Source organism: Gadus macrocephalus, chromosome 3 (genome assembly GCF_031168955.1).
Source record: "Gadus macrocephalus chromosome 3, ASM3116895v1".
Taxonomy (NCBI): Eukaryota; Metazoa; Chordata; class Actinopteri; order Gadiformes; family Gadidae; genus Gadus; species Gadus macrocephalus.
The window spans coordinates 15,211,471-15,237,135 of NC_082384.1; the positions used below are offsets into that span (position 1 = coordinate 15,211,471).

General features: G+C 41.3%; 4 protein-coding genes and 2 long non-coding RNA genes across 7 annotated transcripts; 4 read left to right on the top strand and 2 right to left on the bottom strand.

The window, feature by feature from the left end:
* The first annotated feature begins 17 nt into the window (after window positions 1-17).
* On the top strand, window positions 18-7,527 carry LOC132454284 (tetratricopeptide repeat protein 39B-like). Of its 2 annotated transcripts, none has more exons than XM_060047556.1 (18): window positions 18-180; window positions 508-542; window positions 817-921; window positions 1,274-1,405; window positions 1,551-1,627; window positions 2,155-2,284; window positions 2,741-2,846; window positions 3,050-3,115; window positions 3,645-3,753; window positions 3,939-4,006; window positions 4,774-4,833; window positions 4,918-5,079; window positions 6,032-6,123; window positions 6,215-6,335; window positions 6,489-6,600; window positions 6,709-6,826; window positions 7,156-7,272; window positions 7,356-7,527. In XM_060047556.1, the coding sequence occupies exons 1-18, from the start codon at window positions 148-150 to the stop codon at window positions 7,468-7,470; spliced, it is 1,758 nt and encodes a 585-aa protein (XP_059903539.1). In that variant the 5' UTR covers window positions 18-147; the 3' UTR covers window positions 7,471-7,527. The 2 variants fall into 2 exon arrangements, with proteins under 2 accessions (XP_059903539.1, XP_059903540.1); XM_060047557.1 differs by having other exon boundaries at window positions 820-921.
* Window positions 7,357-7,880, bottom strand: LOC132454287 (uncharacterized). Its single transcript, XR_009524905.1, has 2 exons — window positions 7,684-7,880; window positions 7,357-7,588 (listed from the first exon to the last, which is right to left on the bottom strand). It is a non-coding gene; the product is annotated as an uncharacterized LOC132454287 (long non-coding RNA).
* Window positions 7,881-8,057: 177 nt separating this feature from the next.
* dnajb14 (DnaJ heat shock protein family (Hsp40) member B14) lies at window positions 8,058-18,465 on the top strand. The gene is made up of 8 exons (XM_060047563.1): window positions 8,058-8,245; window positions 10,278-10,461; window positions 13,054-13,199; window positions 14,123-14,311; window positions 15,165-15,247; window positions 15,503-15,612; window positions 16,821-16,993; window positions 17,546-18,465. Exons 1-8 carry the CDS (start codon window positions 8,113-8,115, stop codon window positions 17,668-17,670), a joined length of 1,143 nt encoding a protein of 380 aa, XP_059903546.1. The 5' UTR covers window positions 8,058-8,112; the 3' UTR covers window positions 17,671-18,465.
* A 142-nt stretch (window positions 18,466-18,607) lies between these two features.
* pla2g12a (phospholipase A2, group XIIA) lies at window positions 18,608-20,699 on the top strand. Its single transcript, XM_060047564.1, has 4 exons — window positions 18,608-19,126; window positions 19,297-19,373; window positions 19,503-19,668; window positions 20,279-20,699. The coding sequence occupies exons 1-4, from the start codon at window positions 18,913-18,915 to the stop codon at window positions 20,395-20,397; spliced, it is 576 nt and encodes a 191-aa protein (XP_059903547.1). The 5' UTR covers window positions 18,608-18,912; the 3' UTR covers window positions 20,398-20,699.
* Window positions 20,380-21,624, bottom strand: LOC132454290 (uncharacterized). The gene is made up of 2 exons (XR_009524906.1): window positions 20,783-21,624; window positions 20,380-20,735 (listed from the first exon to the last, which is right to left on the bottom strand). It is a non-coding gene; the product is annotated as an uncharacterized LOC132454290 (long non-coding RNA).
* A 1,739-nt stretch (window positions 21,625-23,363) lies between these two features.
* On the top strand, window positions 23,364-24,764 carry LOC132453746 (caspase-6-like; the record flags this gene model as incomplete). Its single annotated transcript, XM_060046690.1, has 2 exons — window positions 23,364-23,573; window positions 24,267-24,764. Coding segments are annotated over 2 exons (450 nt in total), but the record flags the coding sequence as incomplete, so codon positions are not given.
* Between the last annotated feature and the right edge of the window lie 901 nt (window positions 24,765-25,665).

A 25,665-nucleotide genomic window follows, 5' to 3' on the forward strand; every position in this document is an offset into this window, starting at 1 on the left:
CTGAGGGGCCATGGTACAACACATAAATGGCTCGCCTGTGTAACGTCTTCTAGTTTAGCTCCGTTTAGGTAATTTGTATAAGTCCCAATAACGACATTTGTCAGTTAATCATTTTCGATAAAGAATCTTGCTCTTAACCTTTTCGCAATGGAGGATAAGAAAGAAAATCAAACTACACCGGTAACTCGTTTTTTTATTATTATTATTTAGAAAGAAATATAATGTGTTGCGAGCGTCGTAGTTAATTGTAGGCTTACCCAACTCAAAATGATGATGTTGAATATCAGTATTCACCGTTATAATTTTCAGTTGATGCATCTGATCATTTTGATTTGATTCTTAATGGTGACAACAAAATAATTAAAGACTGATGTTACGTCACATTAAACATTTCTATATCCGATAATTTTAGATTTTTACAAAATAAAACATGATAACTACTGCTAAATACACAGCTATTAGATTAACTTACTTTGATTGAATGAAAGCATGTTTTTTCTTCTTCAGACGGAGATCAGCAGCGATTTTGTCGAGGACCTACTGTGAGTAGGCCTATTACAATATATTAATTGATGAATTCATTATAGTCCATCTCTTGGTTTGGGCTTGTCCAGATTTTCTTTTTATTATTGTACTTGGCATTACTTGTTCTTTTTAGTCAGGGTGAATGCATTAACCTCCTCAGATTTCAGAACAAAAAACAAGCCACTGATATCATGTAACTGGCCTCTATTTTCCTTTTCATGATATTTTTAGATGTACTTGAATATTCATTCAATGTAACTTGATAGCTGATGATCGTACTTTGGAATAAAGCAGTCCGCAGATTGATCTGGAGAATGCCCTGGTGGACTGCTCCGCTGGTCTGGAGTTATTCCTCAACAACCGCTTCTCTGATGCGCTTGCTCATCTAAAACCATGGTGAGTGCGATATTATTATGTGATATTTACTACTATAAACTTCCAAAAACGATGAGAGTAGGCTAGTAAGTAAGACCGAGACCTATGGAGGCTCATGCAGGAACGCCAATGTATATTCTGAAACTACTTTTCTCTTTATTGTATATCTTTATCTTTCAATGTCAGTTAAATCTTTTATAGGCACAGATGCATCAGCTCAGGAATGACTTCTCTGTCCTTACTTATCTTGCATGGCATCTCGGACACTTCCAAAGACCCAGAATGGGGTATATCTTCTAATATTTGAGAGAATATCTTATTCTGAACGCACACATTGCACACCAATATCTGTTTTTGTTTTTCTTCCCATTAGGAAGGCCAAGAGTATGTACCATGCCATGGGCTACAGCAGTATGCTGGTGATGCAGGCAGGCATGACTTTTGACCCGAAAGATGTAGAAGCAGCCATGACTTCATTGAGGGAGTCTCTAGAGACATGCCAGAGGTAGTACACTTTTTATCGATCACTATTTATTCAATCTGTGCTTTTGTCAATGCCGAGTTTGGCTGCGCTATCGAAACTCCTTCAGACTTTTATCAGTCCTTCCTTCTTTAAATATGCCTCCTTTCTTTCATGTGTTCCTCCCCAGCTTTCGTAAAAAGAGTGGATTATTGGAGACCATAACGAACTTGTGGTACCGGCAATCTTCTGACAATCTGACAGAAGGTGAGAAAGATCTGATTATCTCATATTTGGATGGCCTGGGTCAGGCAAATCACAACCGATCATCCTACAAAGGGCTACTGTTTCGTTGCTCTATCCAATTGCATCCAAGAAGTTAACTTTTTTTCTATTACATTTGAATGGTTAGTTGATTCAGAGCTGGTCAGAATTTGTTTGCTCGCTAATTTACTTCAACGTGTAGATAGAGTCTCTTTAATAAGATTGTTATTATTATTAAAGAGGGGCTTTCTTGTGTTTCTCATTTGAGTTTAGATATAGCTATTACCTACCTGGCACCTGCCTTTCTCAGAATGGTCCCTGAGAATTTAAGTATATTTGTGTCATAAAAGCACAGAATCAAATGCAAGATAATGAATATATTCTCTTTATAGTATACAATTATTATATTTCCTTTGAACATACGATTCATCAATCAATTTCTTCCATGCGTACATTCTCAAAGTTGAAAAAGGTTGGATTAGGGAACATTGATTTTCATTTCTTTGTCAAATTAATTATTTTTTAAATAGAGGAGATGCATGCTGAGCTCTGCTATGCCGAGGTCCTTCTTCAGAAAGCCTCGCTGACCTTCATGGACGAGAGCATCATGGGCTTTATCAAAGGAGGGATGAGGATACGAAACAGTTATCAAATCTTCAAGTAAGGAACTCGGAGAGGAACTGTTTGTTATCGTTTTAACCAATTCCCATCCCGCCCGCCAAGGTTAAGGGTTTGGTTCCCACTACACCCATCCTGGCTGAGAATATTATGAGCATGAAGTATTTGAAGGTGCTTTTGAGAAAAGCGTCCACCAAATGCCCATTTCTCTTCTGTCCAACCCAGACTGGGGGTAGTCGTATTAAGGTGTAAAGCTCCTAACTCATTCATCTTATTGTGATTTGCAATGCGGGCCAATAAGTTGTTCACTTGAGGGGACAGTAATTCGCTCCCGCACCCCAAAGAACATTCTCTGGCACTTAAGAGGTTCACCTCGGTGGTGCCCCCCCCCATTGGTGAAAATGTGAATACTGACTGCATTTGGTTCCACCGAGCGCTGTGTTCAGAACATTTGTTTCAATCTGACTTCACTATCGTTACTATATTTCCCTTTACAAGGGACTGTCAAGTGATTGCAAACAAAATGGATGAAGAGATGCAGCAGAAAGCCACACACGTTCACTTCAGATGTGGTGTCAACATGGGAATCGGATCGTTCAACCTGGTAAGCATGTAGATAATCTTGTGGAATTTTAATTTTGTGTCTATCTTTCTTGGATGCATTCAAATCAATTATGTAGTGGTATTTATTCCATTAATGTACATGACAATCAACTCGAAACGGTTGTGCTTGGAAAGATTGATGGGTAACTGTATCCTTAACTATTTGATACTATTGAGTTTTTTTTTCCCCCATCCCTCCGTTAGATGCTGTCTCTGCTCCCAACACGAGTCCTCAGACTGATGGAATTCCTTGGCTTCTCTGGAGACAGGGTAGGTGCTACTTCCTGACTATTTACAATTTACAGTGTTTCCCCTAGAATTTTTTTTAGGCCCGGTGGTAAGAGCTGATAGTGTGATTTGTTATACATTTTTCACGGGATGCTAGAGTATTTGTTGGTTATTTCCATATAAAACACTTGCTTAGCCATCACAAGTTGATAATGATTCAATAAACACGTTATTAACAATAAACTAATTTTATTTACAATACAATTTTTGGTGGTGCCATGCTAATGATGATATAACTTAATGCTGTCAGATTGTCCGTTATGATGGGGCATCATCCGCGCATCATCTGCCCCATTTTATTTATTTTTATTTATTTTTTTTGGCCCGTTGTTGGCCTTTTTGTACATGTGTGTGTATGAATAATATGGCTGGATAATAACTGCTAGTTATTCTTTCATTTATTTTTTAGCCATCTTTATAAAGGCTTCAATATTTTGTGATGTTTAAATTCTGTATGGTTTGTGTTGTTAAATGAGCCCTTTTAAAGAACGCACTGTTGGTAATGTTCCAGGATGTGGGTCTCTCGGAGCTGAGAGCTGGCGTCGCCACAAATGGCCTGCGCTCCATCCTCAGTATGCTCACACTGTTGATGTACCATCTCTACATCACTGTCATACTCGGTAAGGGAACAAGAAGATATTTTCAGGAAACGTTCAGATCTTTTTTTTTATTGAGAGAACCCAATATTGCCCATATATCCAAAGTTATTTTGGATGACAACCTTAGATATTTAAATGTATCATTATAAATATTATTTTTTTGGGTGAAAATAACATTTACAATCTCATTACAATCTCAACAAAAGGCACAGGTGAGGTGGACTTGACAGAAGCTGAGAACCTGCTGGAACCTTATATTAAAAAGTTTCCCAATGTAAGTTCCACACCCTTACAATGGAAAGTTAATCCATCATAAATTTTACTAGAATACCTGCGGGAGGATTTTGGTGGGAATTTCGGACCACATCAATCATTTCTATGTAAACTGTTTTAAAAAATAAAGAGTAATCCAAAAGTGTAACGATTAGGGTAATATATTTAGGTAAAAAACCTACAATAACATACAAAAAACCTACAAAAAACATAATCCGAGGCCTCTCATTAATCTGAGTCTTCAGATGGGAGTTCGCCCTGCGACTCTCTCTACAGTGGCACAGGTCTCAGAAATGCTGAGAACAGGTCTGCTCCACACATGATGCGGGATGGAAAAATCCATATGTTTCCCCTTCATCATGTAAGCTCTGTCTCCTATTCCTCGCACTGTCTAGCCACCCTACATGTTCCTAGTTGTATCTAACGTTAACCTTTGTGCCTGGGGTTAGGGTTAGGGTTTTATCCCCTTATGCATTCTTCTACTTGATGAGAATACAGGCAACTCTGTCCTTTAAGTAAACATTATTTGATTTAATCATTGACAATTATAATGTGGGGTGACTTAGCGGTGACTTCTCAGTTGGATCCTTTGACCCTTGACCACCCCAAGAGTGTCAGGGAGAAGGCGCAATCAACAAATGGCAGTTACAGAAACTGAATGTGAAAATATAATTTTCCCATTACAGGAATTATTGAAAACTGTATACTGTGCAGGGATTTATATTTTTAACTTGACTTTTATTTTGTTTATAAACTTTCCTTGATTAGGGAGCTCTGATTCTCTTCTACACTGCCAGGATTGCTTTGCTCAAGGGAAACTTCACATTTGTAAGTATCATGTCTCTCTCCTTTGTTCTTTTGAAACGATTGGAAACCGGTTTTAAAATAATTTTGTTTTACGTCCTTCTTTAGGCTAGGGAGAAGTACCTGGCCTGCATCGCGGCCCAGCAGGAGTGGCGCCAGATACACCACCTCTGCTACTGGGAGCTCATGTGGGCCCATTCCTTTGAACAGGAATGGAAGAAAGCCTACCATTACGCTGACCTGCTCTCCAAGGAAAGCAAGTGGTCCCAGGTAACCCGCTGGCACTGGACTTCAAACCTGTGTGTGGATGATGGCTGGTTTAAGCAGCCTTACTGGCCTGAGTCCGACTGATGATAGACTCTAGGGTTGAATGAGGCTACCAACTGTTGTACATTAAGCAATCAGTGTTAACAGGTTAAATCAACAATCACCACACACACTGGAGGAGATCTCCTGCAAGGTAACATGGAGCCCCCATAGTCATGTGTCGTTGTCTGCACATTTTACAGTTAATCGGATTTCTAACACCAACAACCTGCGTCCTTGTCTGGAGGTGAAAGCCGTCTTGGTGGCGCATGGAAGCCACCAGGTGGTGTGTGAAGAACTATTGTTGTTACAATGGCCTCCCCAGACAAGAACGAAAGGTGGTTGGAAATCCAGCTAATTGTAGGAGTTAAAATGAAGTAAAGTGAGAGAAAGAATGAAGGAGGCTCCATTCTTCTTTGTGGACGCTGTAGGCGTCATAAGGCCCTCCCTGTCTCTTCCTTCATTGACTCCGTAATTCTCCCACACTTATTTAATTTCTATAGGCAAGATAATGCAAACACCTTTGCTAGATTTCCCCATACTTTTCAAGTAAGCCTGTATGATGATCATTACGTCTTCTTGTTGGAAGCACTGGGGGGATGGGAAGATAAGAAGGGCCTTCATGAAAACCTTATCAGGGGGTATTCAACAAACATACGTGCAACTGTAGCCACAACTGAAAGAGATAAGAGGGCATTCAGTTCAGACATAAATTGTTATTCAAACATTGTATTGAGGCAAACCTCAGATTTTCCTGGAAGTTTGCGCTTCTTAAAAGCTACAAGCGTGGTTTGAGTTTTGGGAAACGGAAGAGGCCGGCCATGATGACCTACTTGCTCAACGTCATACATTCCACATTGCTTTGATTTGTTATTGTCATTTTGCTTGTTATTCCTCATTTAAAATCTCTTTCCAGTCCACTTATATGTACCAGAAAGCTGCCCTCTTGAGCATGCTCCCAGACGCAGAAGTGGAGGCCATGGGACAAAATGCAGAAGACTTGTTCAAGTGAGTGAAGGGAGACTCCCCTGCTTGCACTACTCCTGATTTGGACAATTCTGCTCATTCATTGGTGTCGTCCACTGGTGTGGTTTAACAGACAGGTGGAAGGCCTCCGCCTCAGGATTGCTGGGAAGTCGGTCCCAACAGAGAAGTTTGCTGCCAAGAAGGCCCAGAGATGCTTATCCTCCAGGCCTACAAAACCAGTCCTCCCTGCATTGGTGAGCACCAGGCCCCCTGATATGAACTGTTATACCAGTATACAAAACCAGTTCTCCCTGTGTTGGTGGGCACCCGACCCCCCAATATGAACTGTTGTACCAGTATACAAATTTCCTAAAACGGTGATTTAATCAAACCTTGTGGGATTCCAGGAAATGATGTACGTGTGGAACGGCTTCACAATAGTAGGAAAGAGACCAGAGCTGACATACAGCATATTGTCCACCATACAGAAGGCCGAGGACCAACTCGCAAGTTCTGCAAGTCAGTGAATTCTTGTGAAGCTATTCATCGAGATGCTCTGAGTAAAACAAATTAATATCACCATTTTTAAATCCTCGAAATCGTATCTAACGTTCTGACTGTGCCCAGGCCAGTCTGATCATCATGTAGACGACCAGTGTGTGGTCCAGCTCCTAAAGGGCCTGTGTCTCAGACAGCTGGGCAGTCTCGATGAGGCGGAGGGCTGCTTCAACCACGTCATCTCCAGGTGAGACCCCGGGGGACTGATCACAATACTCTGATCCGGTACAGGTCTAGTCATGCTACAAATCTTAGTGGATCATGTGGAAAATTTACTATCTCCTTCCTAATATGGATGCTTTGATAAGATAGTGCAAAAAAAAATGATGAATTATTATTCATGAGACTTTATGCAAAATGGAAGAAACGCATTTTAATTTACTCATTACTAAATAATATTGAATAATAAGTAACTAAAGCATCTTGACATGTATTGATCAAGATTTGGGAGAGCGAGGTCACTCTTCTGCTCTATCTCAATTCATTACTGAAGAGCCCTTTCTTTACTTTTCACAGTGAACAACAGATCAAGTATGATGACTACCTGGTGCCCTTCACCATGTACGAGCTGGGCCTGATTTACAAGCAGAGGGGGGATACCCACAAGGCAGTAGAACTCCTGGAGAAAATCAAGTGCGTGGTCAAGCCTTTTTCTTGCCATATCGTTTGGTTCAGCAGCGTCCTTAAACTATTGTATGTACTTTTTGTCCGAACAGAGTCACCTACAAGGACTACAGCATGGAGTCTAGGCTTCACTTCCGCATCCATGCAGCACTCAACACCATGGGCACTTTCCCAAACAAGCCTTACCCCTCACGCATCCAAGCCTAAGGAAAACCGTTGGAGTCTGGAACTCTCAACGTTTATGAGACTGGAAACACACACACACAGACACAGAGAGAGAGAGAGAGGCGATGGTGTTAGTACCCGGTTGGTGTTGGGTGACAATCTTGCTTCGGGGCTTATTTTCCCAATAATGACAGGTGTTCTATACATCCCATACATGATGTACAGAATATTAGGCCTAAAATTTGATTTCATGACCGAGTCTGGAAATGAAGTTTAGTTTTTAATGTATGATGTATAATAAGAGTTGCTCCTTATTGCAAGAGTGTCTGGCTGCATGATCACTCAGGCGGTAGGTCTGCAGCCAGTTGCCTGTCCCCAGTTGGGTAGGCCAGAAACTAGTCCTTGAAGTCCCAGGGTAGGCTACGTAATTGCAATCGCAATAGTGACCTCTGTTGATCATGATTATGACACGCATGTTAATAAAATATTTAACGCTATGAATTGTCGCTCTCGCTCTTTCCTTTCGATCTTCTATATCAACAGGTAAATGCAAAATTATAGAAGTCAGCAAATAGAGATGGGTAAATTATCCTGTTATATCTGCGAACACGCTTGACAGTCCAGACCACGTGGTCTGGGAGATGATCAGCTGACCGAGCCGGGGGAGGAAGAGGAAGAAGAAAGATGGAAGGGAACAGGGACGAAGCTGAAAAATGTATAAATATAGCTTCGAAAGCGCTCGAAGCTGGTGATAAAGAGAAGGCGTCAAAGTTTCTAAACAAAGCGGAGAAACTCTACCCCACGGAGAGAGCCAAAGGTACCGTATTCATTCAATGGCGTCCGACCTCCCCGTTATTTGCAGTCAGCATACGATTTAGCTAAGGGTTAAATGGACTACTAGCCAACTGCAAATTCACAGTAGCTGGCTACGATAGCCGTGCTACGTTATCTGTCAATTGGGTCAATGTTTAACGGTCTAAATGTGTATATATGTAAATGCAATACAAACCTTTCACACGTGTTATTAATTTCGCCAAACGACGTTACGTTACTCTCGTTTCAAATGGTACGCATTTACAAGGTGCTTTGCTAACATGAACGTTAGCTTGTGACGGTATATTGCCAAACAGTGTTATCTTTCTGTCAAACCGCTGCTGTGTGTCGGTGGCTGTACAATGCTGTGAATTGAATCATGACCACAAGTTGAGTGAGAACAGAGTACACACACGGTTTAGAGAGGGTACTGTACGTTGGACTAGCTGTCCCCGGGCGAGCCTGGCTCCTGTCAATCCCTTCATTAACTCATCGACCCAGAGGCTGCAGTTGGAAGTAATGCATTAGCCATGGTATAAGAACCATGGTATATGGTTGGCTTTTATCTAAACGAGCAGTCTAATTCAAGACGTAATCGATTGATGGATAGAAGGCTCTGCACTCGTACATATGTGAGTGCATTGTTGTGCAGTGTTATTCGATGACCTATTTTACACCCTGGACAGAGCAGCATGCAATCTCTGACAATATTTGTGTTGGAAATTGACTTAATTCAGCTGTCAATCTGACTATAGGCTACTTTAGTATTATTATCCAGTAGTTTAACATAGTAAATTCCCTCATTGGCTTTGAACCATTTTAGTATCTCCAATACGCTTTATACATGGATGACGTTTGCATTAATGTACGACCTCCGTCGCAATTCCCTCCTCATAGTGCCCTATGCATGAGGCTATAATTCTTATCTGATTGTATTTAATGGCGATTAGCTCTCCAAGGTTGCACCTCTACGGAAAGTTTGGGTTGTATCTGCATCCCTTTTGGTTTCACAAAAATCAACGTTTTTAATTTGTGTAACTTTCTGTCAGGATGTATGAAGGGCTCAAATGAAGTGTTCTGAGGTGATTGAAGCTTCATCAACTACCTCTGGCTACGTTATTCAGTGACAATTGAATTAATGTTTTCCATCCAAACCTAGACTTGAATCTGGTTGTAGAAAACGTGTAATTTTTTTGAAGCAACTACAGCTTCAGCTGTAGTTACAGCTACAGCTTCAGCTGTAGTTACAGCTACAGCTTCAATATTAATGAAACACGGGTAGTTAAATCATACTATGTAACCAGTTATGTCATATTTGAAGGAAAGAGTATGCCCATTATCTTCAATATCGTGTCTGTGCTCAGTGTGCTTACAATTGATACTATCCCGAGTAGTAGTGTGGAGACGATGGAGTCAGATTGACGGACATAAGCATAATTATGGACCTAATGAATACAACAATGGGTGTGTCTAGTAATTCATGGCTTACGTCTGGGCTTTGGGGTTCAGAACGTTTTTTTTGTTTCTATTATGGCTCTTTGTATTTGTTTTTGGGACACGCTCAACTGGTATAAGATATTGCCGTTGGTATTTGTGTTGTACATCCTGCATCTTTATGTGAAGGTCCTAGGACACCTTCTTGTCTAATGTTAACTTGAGGACAAGTTGGCCTATGTTTATTCTGGTATAGATAATGCAGGTGGACATGTAGGGTTTATTAAGACTAATGCCACATGGTTGAGGAATAAAATGGAGGGCTGCAGCTATTTTTTTTATGAATTTGTATACATTTTAATTACATTTAAGAAAGATTCACTTGAAATGCAAGTTGCATAGTCTGAATTAGTTTCGGCATTATAACATTATGTAATATTGACGTTGTCAGTTTCTGATCTATTATGATTTTGAAAGTTTCCTCCAAAAAACACAGCAGGTATTGATTTTGTATTCCGAAACCTCCCATGCACACCAAACCATTCCCCCTGTCCAGCTGTGTGCCTAGCCTGAACCCTCACCCTTGGTCTGTCTCTCTCTAGTGCTTTTGGATGCGCTGACTAAGAATGGCAGCTCTGCGGGGAACGGAGCCCACTGCAGGCGGCGGCCTGCGAGCAGCGGGGAGAGTAACGGCTTGCACGCAGACCAGGAGGGCCATGATCCAGCAGCAGGAGGAGGGGAGGCCGCCAAGATCTTCACCAAGGATCAGGTGGAGGGCGTGCAGAGGTGAGGAGCCCGGGAGCTGGTCTGGTTATCGTTCTCCACACACGCGTGAACACGTTTTTGTGTTTTTGAGTGGTGGTTTGTCTAGAACATGGGTATTCAGCTAAAATAGAAAGGGGTCAAGTTAGAGATTTATTTTTTTAAGCAAAGATCCGGAAGATCATAATAATGACTAACTGTTAAGTGTGATGTATATTTAAGTAGCCGAGTAGTTACATGCAGATTACATCTGCATGTAATCAATACCCCACTGTAAAATCAAATAACTTCAGTAGGCCTCAAAAACGTTTAGCAAATATTCATTGTCACATAACATAAAACTGAGCATACAGTACATGTATGACTGCAGATATACTGTAAATACAATTATAAAATGTGAAAATTGTCAATCAATAAAAATTAAAGTAATGTATTCGTGACCACTCTGAGGGAACACTCATGAGCAAGTTTTTGTGTACTGAATGTGTGGCTCGGGATCCTGGTTGATTGGTCATATTGGGCTCTGAGACTACTTACTTTCTGGGATCTCACTTCAGATTTGAGTGGGGTATGTTTGTTTAAAACCTTTAGTTTTTTCACATTGGCACATTTTATTATCCTCCGTCATTCGTCTCTATCTATCCGTCTCACTCGTCTGTATCGCTATCTTTTTCTTTCTGCCATATTTTCACGAATAACTTGCTTCTAACTCGCTCATCTGTCTTCACTGAGTTTAAATGTTTACCGCCTGGAATGCACAGACTTGATTGGCTGATTAATATCACGTGGGATGGCTTGTCTAACATGCAATTGGTATGTGCGTTTCCTTACCCACTAAACCACTACCGTAAAGACTACAGATGCTGCGCCGGTTCAAATAGAAGCTACCCGTCGTTTTATTTCATAATCTGCTGTAGGTTCGGGTCCTTATGGTAAGAGTTCTCCTAGATTTGGTCCAATACTAAATATTGTCATTGTGCTACTTGCCATGGTAGAAAGCTGATTTGAGAAAATATGGACTGAGATTTGAGAGGCCAGTGGATGCTGTACATACAGGGGCTTTTGTTTGTTTAAATTGTTCACCTAAGGCAAAAATCGAAGGTAGATATAAAAAATAAACGGTTGAGGAACAGGTTGTGAAAAAATAATTGTGAACGGCTGATAATACGGGATTCCTTCCTATGGGAATCTGAACCGCAAGGGTTTCAATTTTAATTTCGGATCAATCTTGTATGGTTGCTGTTAATGAGAGCCAGTGAAGATCGACTGGACAAGTTGGGATTGAAAGATGCATATTGATGGATATAGTGGTAATTGGAAAGAGCGAAATAAAGAAGACTTCTCAAGTCTTCCCAGGTCTTTCTTGGCCTTTACGATTGAACTATTGTCTGACCTTTCTGATCATGTGTTTATGGCAAGAGAACGATACCTAAAGTAGATCATCGTATTCCACCAGTTTCTTTTATGTAGCTAGGGTGAGAAATGGTGTTATGTTGCATTGATGGTCATTTTCTATTTGTCCATGGTATTTTTCATAACAAATCTCTTCTGACCCTAGCACAAACTTGAAGCCACTTATCGCTCCACTCAAAACATGCAGATATCACTTGACTTCACTCCTTAATGGGCAATACTAACCCTGTCCACGGGTACTGCCCCCCCCCTCCCCCTGAGTTGATGCACCTTTTATATTCCCGGGCCATTTGAGGCCCCCACACGCTATGCAGTTCTCTGCACACACAGCAGATCTCCATGGGAACCGCTAGTGCTTGGATTCCTGCCCTTAAGGGGAGGGAGGACCACAGTCACACAAACACGTGTAGCATTTTGACCAGAGAAGAAGACTTTGCATCGAGCAGGAGTGTTTTGAATCACAATGCACAGTACAGTTTGATGATTGCCAACTCATTGGCCATGCATCCAGGTCTGGTTCGGTCGTATTATTTCCAAGTTGGAGAACATGGCATTTGTCGTCCCCTGTGCAATTATTTCAGTGTGTTGCAGCGTTCCTTTCTTTGCACCCACCCCTGGAGGTTTAAATAACAAACCCTTCAAGGGTCTCCAAGGTCTCAATATAACCCTGAGGAATCTCCTGTGATACAGTTTACTGAGTTGCTTGTTTGTTGTTCTCATTTAGAAAGCCTCCTCATGACAAAAAAAAAACATCTCCCACTCATGGCTGATTAACAACTAATGCATGAACAAACGATAAGCCTTGCTTTGAAAGCACAAGGCACAGTCACGTGTCGCATTCTTGGATATGCAAAACTTATAAGTAAGGTTTTGCTGTGTTCGATTGCAGAAGACGCAACAATGTTTGGTGCCTCATTTACACATGTCTGCTCTGGATCACGTGACAAAACCTGACACATTTAATAGGTTTTGTTTACGTTCAGCTTCATCATGATTGGGAAATGGCAGCCTTTTTATGTTTTTCTGACCTACTGGAACGTGGATTGAAATGGATGTAAATAACATGTAGCAAATGATTGGTGAGAATCAAATGGTGTCACTTCAAGTTGTACTGTGGAGGCGGTAAGAGCACTAGCGGGTTAATACACTGACCCCATGAATGACTTGAAATGACTAACGTGGCCCCTGTACTCGTGTTCCCAGGATAAAGCGGTGTAAGGACTACTACGAGGTGCTGTGCATCAATAAAGAAGCCGGTGATGAGGACCTGAAGAAGGCCTACAGGAAACTAGCGCTCAAGTTCCACCCAGACAAGAACCATGCGCCTGGAGCCACTGAGGCCTTCAAAAGTAAACCGTCTTATAATGCTAACATGGACGTTATTCCCAATAACATACATTTTTTTAGTGCTTACCACTAGGGATCGACCGATATATCGGTCGGCCGATATTATCGGCCGATATTCGCGGTTTTTACGTGTATCGGTATCGGCCGATACGCGGCTGATTTTCGCCGATTTTATTTTTTTATTATTTTTTTTTTTACTTGTTCTACCTCACCTGTTTTTAATATTTGTTAAATATTGTTCATCTACTTGTTCTTACTTGTTCTACTTCACCTGTTTTTACTATTTGTTAAATATTGTTTTTTATATTGAAGTTCAATAAATGTTCCTTTAAAAAAAATATAATAATAAAAATCGGCTCAAGAAAATCGGTATCGGCGTATCGGCTAAGGCTGATGAAAAAATATCGATATCGTATCGGCCCTAAAAAATCGGTATCGGTCGATCCCTACTTACCACCCATGGATACTTTGATATGAACCCAGACGACAAGGAGAAGATGAAGAAAAGGCTGTTTAACCATGTCCAGAGGCCAGCATAAAAATATTTTGTGTAGCAGAGGTGAAGGCCTTCACGCCCAAGGCCACCACTCTAGACGGCCGGTTACATCTGTTGTTCAGTATCCCAGCTGAATTCCTTCTGTATCAGGAAAGGTTGTTAAATTGGCATGGTCTGATAAAGTGCACGGTGCTGCTGATGTGCACGGTGCTGATGTGCGCAAGTGCATGGCGCACAAGTGCAAGGCGCGCAAGTGCAAGACGCGGATGTACGTGATGCAGAGAGGTTTTATTGTAATCCCCGGTTATTCTAGAGGCTCTGGTGCATTCTAAGACCATTGAGTTGTGTCAGTAAATTCCTCGCTAATTTTCCCAAAATATGTATTGGGCCTCCTATCTACATTAACATATTACTTTTGTATTCCTCCAGAGATCGGCAATGCGTATTCCGTGCTGAGCAACGCTGACAAAAGAAGACAGTATGACCTCACAGGGGGGGAGGAGCCTAGCAGTCCAGGCCAGGCCCAGCCAGGGGGCTTCGACTTCCACAGGGGCTTCGAGGGGGACATCACTCCTGAGGACCTGTTCAACATGTTCTTTGGTGGCGGGTTCCCCTCCTGTAAGCAAATCCTATTGCATAGTCAATTGCTCACACAATCCCATGCGTTTTCACCCAGTCACACACGCGCGCGCTCACACACACAGGTGAACTCACACATACACACGCACTCCCTCACACAATCATTTACAACCACACACACGCCCACGATTGCTCACAATCTTATACCATCCCTAAATCACTCTAACAAACGTGCACAACCTTTTTCTGCATCACACATCTCTACACAAATGTGACATGTGTGCCTTGATTCAATTATTTTCAGTAAAGTTAACATTAGGAATCCCCATTCAAATAGCTTAACATAATGGATAATGTATTCCCACCCAACTCCTTTGCTGGCTTTTTTTCAGGCTTTATATAGCTGGAGAGGGGTTTGAGTTAGTAGATTAACCTTTTATGACTCCTCTGGCACACAGTATTTCTCTGCTCCACTGCACCAGCAGGTTTTATTTTGAGCAGAGCCTGCTAGCTAATTCACTTTTTTTAGTGGACGTAAGATATTTATAGAGCATATTCTTTTCATGACATTTTACACAAGTAATGAAACCAATCAGACCACAATGACGACAATATTTAGCTCTTCTGTTGCACAAAGAGCTGTGCAAACAAGGTACAAAATTTAGATGTATTTATATGAAAGGTTTATGTAAACAGTTTAGGGATTAGTAGACTTAGTAGACAATAATAGACTGATTTTGAAAGAGTCATAAGGCAGGCTATGTCTGAATTTGCAGTCATTTCTGAATTTCTCCGGTTTGCCAGCAGATGTCACACTTGGACAGGTTTCTGCTATAACAAAACCCAATGCATAGTTGACGCATGTAATCTGAAAATGTATTCCTTTCCACAGCGAGTACACACACCTTCACCAACGGCAGGGCACGCTACAGCCAACAGACGGATCAAAGACAGGAGAGGGAGGAGAGGGCAGACGTATGTACACTGGCATCGTTAACTCTAGGATTCATGTACATCTTGGAGATTATCAGGTTTTACCAAATTGAAGTCCAAGGAGAAATAATCCTGGACTGATTTGGTTCAATGCTTTAGCTGGAGTACGTAACTTTTCAGTACAAACTATTCACAGTTCTATGATAAGGAAATGGCAGCCATGTATTTTCAGTGTTGATTCTGCCTGTAGGGGGCTGTAGATGATACGGCCTCATTTCCTGTCTTGTTGTTGTGCAGGGTGGCTTCTCAACGTTCATTCAGCTGATGCCCATCTTGGTGCTGATCCTGGTGCCCATTCTGAGCCAGCTGATGGTGTCAACTCCACCCTACAGCCTGTACTCCAGACCGTACGTACATATTCAAATGGTGCATTAAAAAATATATAGATTTGGAAAGAGGATGCACATTTGAACTGCAAAAACTAACCGAAAAATTATATTGCATTTGTTAAATATTTAATGTGGAAATAACCGAGCCGGAGATTTGAGATTTGAACTTGAGACTTGAAAACCGGGACTTGCAACTTGACTTACTCTAGACTGAACTTCTTTGAGAAAAAAATGTGCTCAGATTCTAAGGCCTGTGATGATTGAGAATTGAATGCATGCTAGTTTGTTGCATTGTTATTCAATAAACAGCATTGTAGCAATGCACATTAATGATTGAATTGTATTAAAGGGGTAGTTCGGAATTTTGGACATAGGGCCTGATTCCCAAGTTAGCCTTGGTGTTCTTTATCATTGGGGACCGTTTTCAACACATTTAATTCAGTCCTTCTAGTTGCAGTGTTCGCTCGTGCTAGGCTAAACGGGCAATACTAGCCTGCTAATAAAACAGTCTTACCCACTCCACAGTACACCCAGGGTAAATCAATTATAAAGCCAGACTATAGATGTAAATGTCTGTGTTGATAGAATAATGTTAGAAATAAAACTAACTTTGCATCGCATGAATCATCGCATTTTGAGGGACTACTTTCTCAGCAGCAGCGGAATTTAACCTAGGTATCAGTCTCCCGCTGCCGTAGCCTACTACCAGGAATATAAGACTGCTGCTGAGACACAGCAAGTCCCTAAAAATAATGCAATGCAAGGTTGGTTTTATTTCTAACATTATTCGATCAACACAGACATTTACATCGACCGTCTGGCGTTATAGTTGATTTGCCTCGGGTGTACTCTGGAGCGGGTAAGACTGTTTTATTAGCAGGCTAGTATTGCCCGTTGCCGTGCGCTAGCCTAGCACGAGCAAACTCTGCAACTAGAAGGACTGAATGACATGTGTTAAACTGTCTCCAATGATAAAGAACACCAAGGCTAACTTGGGAATCAGGCCCGATGTCCAAAATTCCGAACTACCCCTTTAAGTTGCCCCCACGATGTGCAGATTCCTTCTCTGCTTGATGAATGTCAAGCAAAGAAGTGATTTTTGGAATATGATTTGGGCACCTTGGAAACCATGTTCAGAGACAGCCGACCAGCAAATGCAATGGATGTACATGTGTCTTATGTCCTCCGTCAGCATGAGTTAGTATGTGCGCGTCCTCTCTCCCCAGGTCGACCGCGCAGACGGTGAAGCGGCAGACGGAGAATCTGCGTGTGGACTACTACGTCACCCGGGACTTTAGGTCTGAATTCAAGGGCAACAAGCTGCATAACATAGAGAAGAACGTGGAGGAGGACTACGTGTCCAATGTTAGAAATAACTGCTGGAAGGAGAGGCAGACAAGTAAGTATTCCTGTCCGTGATGAGACGCTCCTGAGATGGGCTAATTTCTGGAAAATGCTTATACACATTGAGTATATATGCATTTCAAACACTCGGGTCTGCTCCCTGTTTAAACGATCAGTCAATATAAATGTTAAAGAAAATCCTTCACTTTTGTCTTGAATAGGAAATGATATAAGATTATCATTCTTAGGGGGGTCAGGGTAATGTAGTGGCCACAGGGGTTGGACTTCTAGCTAAAAGGTACTGTGTTTGATCTCCAATGTTCACAGCATACCTTTTAGTTGTCCTTATGAGATCCCCTAACCCCTTCCTGCGCCAATAAAGACCTGATCTAGTCACTTTGGATGTAAGCGTCAGAAAATAAGTAAATGGCCCATTTCAGACCTCTGTTTAAAGGGGACATATTAGAACATATTATATGGCTAATGCCATTCACACCTTATGATATAATAATATGTCGCCTTTATTTATGTGACTCCCTGGCATGAGTACATTTTCGGAAGTGACTAACTTTTGCTCACATGAGTTTATTTTGCCTGTTTCTCCCAGAAACAGACCTCCTGTACGCTGCCAAGGTGTACAGGGACGACCGAATGCGCAAGAAGGCCGAACTAATGACCATGGACAACTGCAGGGAGCTGGACAGACTTAACGACCTATTCCGAGGGGGATGAGCTGGGGACGCCCCGTTTTAAATCTTATAAATGTATATGATAGATGTATGTACATGTTTTTTAAGGAAATATCTTTGAGGTAGACGTAAAGAAAATAAAAATGACTAAAATGCTTTAGCCTTACTGTTGAGATTTTAAGGAGTCCCGTCATACCCTATTTTTCCTATTCCTATCACCCCACCCTCTCCTCTCTCGGCCCATCCGTGTCCCGAATCTACCTTTTTTATTATTATTTTTTGTATTATACTGAACCATTCTCACCATATACTAGAAGCCTCCATGCATCCTGATTTTCTTTTTCTGGAACAAAAGAAAAAGACACTTGATTGTAAAGTGGAAAGGGACTTGTGGCCAACAACAGGGATTCTTCAAATGTCCTCATCTCAACCTGAACATATACATTTTCCGCTTACTGTAAAAAGAAAGAAAAGCTGTATTTATTATGGAGACTGTCGATTTTTCTGAAGTACCTGTCCTAGCTGCCCTAGAGCGGCTTGTGGAGAACATAAAGAACCTAATTGAATGCTTCCTGGCTACCGACCCACCCATGTAGATGTTTTGGACATGGACCGAGAACAGTACAACTTTGATTTTGCTGCTCAAGAACATTGTATATTGTCTTCTCAAAATGTGAATTGTTGGGACATAGGCTGAAGGACTGCATTGAAGCTGTTATTATGAATACCTTGTTTCATTTTTTAATGTTTGGATTTTATGACATTATTTAAGTAGAGAAACTTTTTCTTTAATGCTCGACTAATCATTTGAATAAAGTAGAATATGTGACCATCTTGACACATTGGTCTTATGATACATTGAACCAATGGATCTGATCGAACATCATATGTATGTATGCATGCTGTTAATTGCTAGTTCATGTTATAGTTGGTTGTTACGTAATTGCGATTAAGAAAACTGGAGCAGTTTAGACTCTTGCTCTTTGCGGGCTTAACCATTTGAGATAGACTTCTAACTTGATAACAAAAAAGCAGCACCCTAACTAATGATGGGGAGTTGCTTCAATGTGGGAGGTAGTGTTTAGAAAATCCGACACGTTGGCGTTTGATAAACGGCATTTTCGTTATGTAATCAGTACCACGTGATTACACCGAACCCGGAAACGACTTTACAACTTCAGCAACCTTTGCCACAATATTCTTGAAGCGAATTAGGAAAACAATAAAGATGGAATACTAATATATACTAACAGGAAAATATTTGTAGTTGTCAATCAAGTGCAATATGCGCTACTGCGCCTCGATGGGTGTTTTTGGTTTGTTTTTCTGTGGGGGCCTATTGCGTGTGTCTATGTCTAAACAAGAACCCGAAACGCCAGACTGGCGAAAGACTTTAAAAACAATCCGTAATGGAGTTCACAAGATTGATACATATCTAAATGTTGCGCTGGACCTGTTTGGCGGCTATGATGGTTTGTGCCAATATAAATGCACTGATGGTAAGCTATCCTTTCTGTCCTCGTTGGCATAGTGTAAGGTTTTCATTAAAGTTGCTGGCTGATTTAAAAAGCGTGTCATCTGTTGTAATTCTGTGAAATATATTGTCACATAATCTTCTCGTAACAGCCAAAACGTGTAATTTGTATGGTATGTCATTTGCCCCTTGTAGGATATCAGCCAGCCCCTCGTCCTGGCTACAGACCACCGCCCCCTAACGGCTGCGGATCTCCACTGTTTGGATTCCATGTGAGCCTGGATTACATTATGAAACATTTAGGAAAAAATGAATTACTACAGTATACCTGTTTTTATGTCGCAATGTCTTACCATGTAAGCCAAACAAGAGTGATAAACGATACAAATGTCTGTTTGAAGTTTGACATAGGAATCCCATCCATGACCAAGTGCTGTAACCAACATGACCGTTGTTACGACTCCTGCGGTCGTCAGAAACTTGACTGTGACGAACAATTTCAAGACTGCCTTGATACCATCTGCAGGAACGTGCAACAGACTCTGGGATTGGCCCAAGGGGTCCAAGGTAATAACAACCGGCGACAAGAAAATGTTTTATTCAATGGCACAACGTGACGTTTTAAAGCTACGTAGGGCACTGCTGAATTCTAAGTATATGGGTCAGAATCTTTTTTGTTTTGTTGCAATAATAGGTTCAGCATTGACATTCATATATTTTTAACTCTACTGAGCTCATAAATATGACATTTCTAGTAATCTGAACCATCGACACAAAACAGCTAATAAATAGGCTAGGGTTTTATAAATGACATTGAAATTGGTTTAGTTTGATGTTTCAACCCACTGTCCGTCCACACCAGAAGCGAATTGAGCGACCAAATCGCCGGAAGTCATTCACTTTCTTTAGAGGGATTATTTCAACGTCGCAGTTGGCCGTCAAAGGCTAACTTTATTTCAGTAAAACCATGTAGGCCTATAACAAATATGACCGCTACAATTTTACAACTTTTCATGAATTGGGACATTAACAGATTTAAATGCACCATGAAGTGAGTACACATGCTAATACCTGTAGGGTTACTTTATAATTACCATGGTGGTGTATTGTCTAAACGGGGACATTATTTTCCACTTGTGTGCTGCTGAGTGCTCATGTACTCCTTGTCTCCCGACAGCGTGTGAGTCAGCGGTGATTTTGCTCTTTGATGCAGTCATGCATTTGGGATGTAAACCTTACCTGGACAGCCAGCGGGAGACCTGCATTTGTCAGTTTGAGCTGATGAAGGAGTTGTGACCAACAAAAAAACACTGAAGTGGGCTGTGAAGAGCAGGTGATTAACTAAAACACTGGAAAAAGGAAACTACAGCTTTTCAAACTTTAAAAAGTATTACTCAGGGTTTAGTGGTGGGGTATTTCTGGCAAGTGAATGTGGATTATAAGCATTACTTTATTAATGATTTATTTATGTATTTAGATAATATTTGAATTCTACAAATGTGCAATATTGTTTAAATCGATTACATTCAAGTTAATACAAATGGTGTAGGACAATATCCAATGGAAAACAGCAAATAAATGTTTGTGTGGAAATACAATTGTTGTTCGACCAGGAAACTACTGTATCTTACATCCTGTTCATTGTAATAAAACGTAATGAAGTCCATAAAAATAAGTTAACTTAATAGATAAGATTTGGATTTTGATATTAAAGATGACATAAAAATTAGAATGTTAAACTGAACATGCTGCTGTGTTACTGTCGCACCAATCAGACACTCTGCCTTTAAAAGTGAGCCATCGTTTTATAAATTACATTGTTATTCAATTATTGGAGGGATATTATCCTACACTCATACCTCTACTGTACTGTATCCCCCTCTTTTATAGGGAGGTTGACCGTTTTATTGGCAAGTTTATTTAAAAGTCAGCAAGTAAGTAACAAAGTTGCTGGAAAGATCATGGGGCACCCATGATCTTTCCAGCTGTGTTCACTATGTGTTGCAGGGCTCTCCTGTAGTAGTCAGTGCAGCTCCCGCCCCACACAGTGATGCAACTGGACAGGATGCTCTCAATGGTGTCCCGGTAGAATGTGCCGCTGTGCTTTCTTTGCCAGTGATGCAGTGTTGGTGGTCCAGGAGAGGTCTTCACTGATGTGCACCCCCAGGAATTTGGTGCTGCTCACTCTCTCCACAGCAGCACCATCGATGGTCAGTGGTGGGTGTTCGTTGTGCCATCTCCGAAAGTCAACAACAATCTCTTTGGTTTTGCTGACATTCAGTAGAAGGTTGTTGTCTCTGCACCACGTGGTCAGAAGGTTGACTCCTTCCTGCAGTGGCTCTCGTCGTCCTTGGTGATGAGTCCCACCAGAGTTGTGTCGTCCGCAAACTTCCCCATGTGATTGGTGCTGTTGAAATGACATTGTTATTCAATTATTGGAGGGATTAACTTGGCAACAGTCCCATACAATTGGAGCAGCAGTAATTATTAGATTTAAAAAAAAATTATAAATTAAATACAACGTTGACTTTCATAAATGATTATCCACGTAACTTTAACTATATTGCTTATACTTGATCTAACTCCCCCCCCCCCCCACACACACACACACACACACGCACCCTACTCCAACCAACCCCTGGCGATCCGATCGTATATTGGCATTCTGGAACAACCATCATTGGCCAACATGAAAATAGAGACATCTCCGAACCCAAACTTCACTGAGGGGTGCACCTGCTGCTGGGGGCTTTCCAACTTCCAGCAACACGTGGCAAGTGGGGCCCACTTAGGGTAGCAACTTTCTAACTTACTTGCTGACTATTAAATTAACTTGGCAATAAAACGGTCAACCTCCCTGTAAAAGAGGGGGATACAGTACAGTAGAGGTATGAGTGTAGGATAATAATGTGTACCGTACAGTGAAGTCATGGACAATGCAGGAGGAAAGGACAAGGAATCCAAGTTGCCAGCTCCCTTCTTTTTCTTTGTTCTTCATGTAAAAAAAAAAAACTGAAAACTGCTTTAAGGTATCTCTTTTTGATTTTATATGTTGTTGAAATAAATATATCCAGCCTCCAAAGGAATTGGATTAAGACTTTTCTAGTTTCTCCTATTCTTATCCATCCTCAATGAACATACCCCAGAAGCTTGCTGGGCACTAGCCTCTAACTTGGGAGATTGTTAACAAGTGACTGCAATTCTTCGTAGGAGGGAACAAGAGTTATAGTCTCATCTTAGAAAACTCTTGGATCACATAACAATACATACATGCATACATATTATTTTGCTCTTACTTCTGGCATGATTCTTCATGTTTGTTCAGTTTAGGGTTAGCGTTAGTATCAGTTTATTGATATTATTACTGTGTGTCAGTGTGTGTTTCCTTTGTTTGTGTGTCTGCTTGCCCCTGTGTGTGTGTGTGTGTGTGTGTGTTTGTGTGCTTGTGTGCGCGCGCACGTGCGTGCGTGCGTGTGCTGTCTCATAAAGTGAGGCTATAATCCAAAATGTCTCACAATTACATACATACATTTTTTAAATGGGTGGCCTCAGCAGGAATTGAACTCCTAGCCTAGAACGTTTGGATATGGTTTTGACCGACAGGAGTGAGCTCCAATTGCTTATCTGTTTTACAACCTAACCAATCAAACAGTAGGGAGGGAACTATAACTAGTAGTCATCGGTTGACAGTCGCTTTTTCTGTCACTTTCTCTGTTTCAGTGTGTGCTGATCACTTGACTACCATTTCTAAAGCGGAAAAGGGTGCGTCTCGAGGTAGCCTACAGTTAAACCTTTGATCTTTAATCATAATGTTAAATTTTAAACAGAATCTTCTCTCAATTGATACCATGGACTGTTTGTGATATAGATAGACCATCATATTTTCCTTATGCGAAGGAAAACTTCGAAAACCAAAGTTTTGTTCCCCACTGACAGCAGGTGCTCCAGACAGCAAAACAGCAACCGAAGTGGATGCCCTTATTGGCAGGTAATATGTTTATGCATACATACATACATACATACATACATACACACATGCATGCATGCATACATGCATGCATACATAGCCTGGGCCTGCTAACTGACCCTGTCTCTGCCCAGGCCTGCTAACTGACCCTGTCTCTGCCCAGGCCTGCTTACTGACCCTGTCTCTGCCCAGGCCTGCTAACTGACCCTGTCTCTGTTGAGCCCTGGTAACTGTCTCTGTCCAGGCCTACTAACTGACCCTGTCTTTCTCCAGGCCTGCTAACTGACCCGGTCTTTCTAAAGGCCTACTAACTGACCCTGTCTTTTTCCAGGCCTGCCGTGGGCGTGAGTTCGACCTCCCTGTGACTGGCATTGCCGGGGACAGTGACGAAGAGGAGGAGCAGGTGGTGGCGGACGATGGTGTGTTCCACACACTGCCTGCTGGTGCTGACTTCCTCATGTGCTACTCTGTGGCCAAAGGTGAGACAGTTGGAAAAGGGGGGTTTTGAGGGCCTTTTTGAATGACGGCCGGGGGCTAGCCTGTCCGATGTGGTTGGGGGTGGGGGGGGTATCTTCCAGAGGCAGGGTGCGACAGCTGAAAAGGCCCTGTTTCGTGGGCTCACGCAGGATACCCAAAACAACCGGCACAGTCCTTCCGTCATTCTTTGATTCTGAGTCCTAATTCTTTGTGTAACTCCCATTTTTTTCTCTGCAAAAAAAGTAATTTGCAAAACCATGCCCTTTTCATGAAAAATTGAAATGCGAAAAATATTTGAATATAAGATTGATTCTCTCCCGGAAGGTTTATGTAAAGAAAAACTATACATCATTAGTCCGTATTCTTCCTGCATTAAAAGTTCTTGATCCTATCAAACTCTAGTCTGTGTACAGCTCATTCAAATGGATTTGTTCACCTCAATCCCACATGAACCATGACTCTGGTGACAGTGGCTTACTGACAAACAAGTACGCACTCCTGCAACCCCTCATTGTTCAAAGGGGAATTGAACATTGAGGGGATGCAAGAGTGCTTACTTGTTGGTCTGGACTTGTGTTAGTGGGGCCTTAATACAGTATTTGAAGACGTTCAAGAAATCAGCTATGATGCAGAATTACGGCCACTATGAGCCAGTCCCACAATGAGCTTTCCACAAACGTGCCGTTTTTTACAGGCGGGTCAAGGTGGAGGGTGTGGCCCTGAGCAGCTTGCGGCCACGGTACCATGCACTAGTGTTTACTGCGGATGTAGCGCAATTGCTCGGATTCATAATATCATCCAGAGGCACAGGTGCGGAGGTTCCCTGGAGTTCACAGAGCTGCTGACCCTGGTGAACAGTAAGGTGTGCAAGCGGTCCGTCTCAGATGCCATCGGGAAGAAGCAGATTCCCTGCTTCGCTTCCATGCTCACCAAGAAGCTTTACTTCCGACCAAAACATTAGAAGTTTTATTTTTTGAAAGGGTCATAGGTGAATAATGTTTTATTATCCTGCCTGAATCATTCTCATAATTTGGAACTAATGTGTTGGCTAAATTGACAATGCACCATCATATGGAAGTCATAAAGTTTCATAGAGTGGGATTAACAATCATGAAGCGTAATTCATTTTGGATATAAATATATATTTATTTCCTAAAGGTTCAAATGCATCAAACAAACTATAAGAGGGCAGAAAGAAACAAAAATAAAGTCAATCACTAAAAGATATTATAGGCCCCACACACCTTTTTCGTTTACTTTTAAGACTCTCAACCCAAAAAAATATGAAAATGTGTTTTATATTATAAGGCTTTACAACAGGACCATTTTAGCATAGAGTACCTCCGGGATGTTTTTCTGTTAAAGATGTAGGTTTATTGTCTGCATGGAGTCAGATATCCAGCATACGATACCAACATACTATGATGCATGTTGTATAGTGTGTACACCTGGTGACCTTGGGTGTCTTGAAAGGCGCCTCTAAATTAAATGTATTATTATTATTATTATTACACAGCCTCATGTTTGAGTAATAATCCAATGTATGGTGTCTAAAACAACTCAGGAACCATGTTTATCATCCTCTAGCCACCTGTGTACCTGTAAAATGTATGGTTCCTCAGCAGTTTCTATGCAATAAAACCTTATGTTCAATCAAGCTTTGACTTTGGGTTTCAGTTGCTGAGATTCATTTGGGGCCAGAAAATGTATTGGGGGTGGGGGGGAGAGATTGTTTCAGAAAATGTAAAAGTGTAGCTTCAATATATGGTGAGTTTAATTATTTAATCATTTAAAAAAACAAAAGGATTCAAAAATGAAAGCTCTGAATGGTATTTCACAATTGAATTAGTCATAAGTCCGCCCCGACATATGTTGCTAGGAGAGACTGAATTACATAGTTGAACTTTGATTTACAACACTGAACACTGTAATCAGCTTTGGTTTCTCTTTCACATTAGTACTTTTCCAGACATTGTATTGTCAGCCAATTGGTTCCAAGGGACCAACGGCAGTGCAACAATTCTGAAATGGCTGTCGATAACATTATATACAACTGGTTTAATGATTAATGATGAAATTAACCACACATTTCAGTTTTACACCCCTAGGGGGCATTTACA

Bases quoted from the DNA above. Each gene is read 5' to 3' on its own strand.
- dnajb14 (XM_060047563.1), top strand. From the start codon at position 8,113: ATGGAAGGGAACAGGGACGAAGCTGAAAAATGTATAAATATAGCTTCG. The intron at 8,246-10,277 runs GTACCGTATTCA...GTCTCTCTCTAG, and splicing joins CCCCACGGAGAGAGCCAAAG to TGCTTTTGGATGCGCTGACT. The intron at 14,312-15,164 runs GTAAGCAAATCC...TCCTTTCCACAG, and splicing joins TGGTGGCGGGTTCCCCTCCT to CGAGTACACACACCTTCACC.
- LOC132454284 (XM_060047556.1), top strand. From the start codon at position 148: ATGGAGGATAAGAAAGAAAATCAAACTACACCG. The intron at 3,754-3,938 runs GTAAGGGAACAA...TCTCAACAAAAG, and splicing joins CTACATCACTGTCATACTCG to GCACAGGTGAGGTGGACTTG. The intron at 6,827-7,155 runs GTGAGACCCCGG...TACTTTTCACAG, and splicing joins TTCAACCACGTCATCTCCAG to TGAACAACAGATCAAGTATG.
- pla2g12a (XM_060047564.1), top strand. From the start codon at position 18,913: ATGCGCTACTGCGCCTCGATGGGTGTTTTTGGTTTGTTTTTCTGTGGG. The intron at 19,374-19,502 runs GTGAGCCTGGAT...GTCTGTTTGAAG, and splicing joins CTCCACTGTTTGGATTCCAT to TTTGACATAGGAATCCCATC. The intron at 19,669-20,278 runs GTAATAACAACC...GTCTCCCGACAG, and splicing joins ATTGGCCCAAGGGGTCCAAG to CGTGTGAGTCAGCGGTGATT.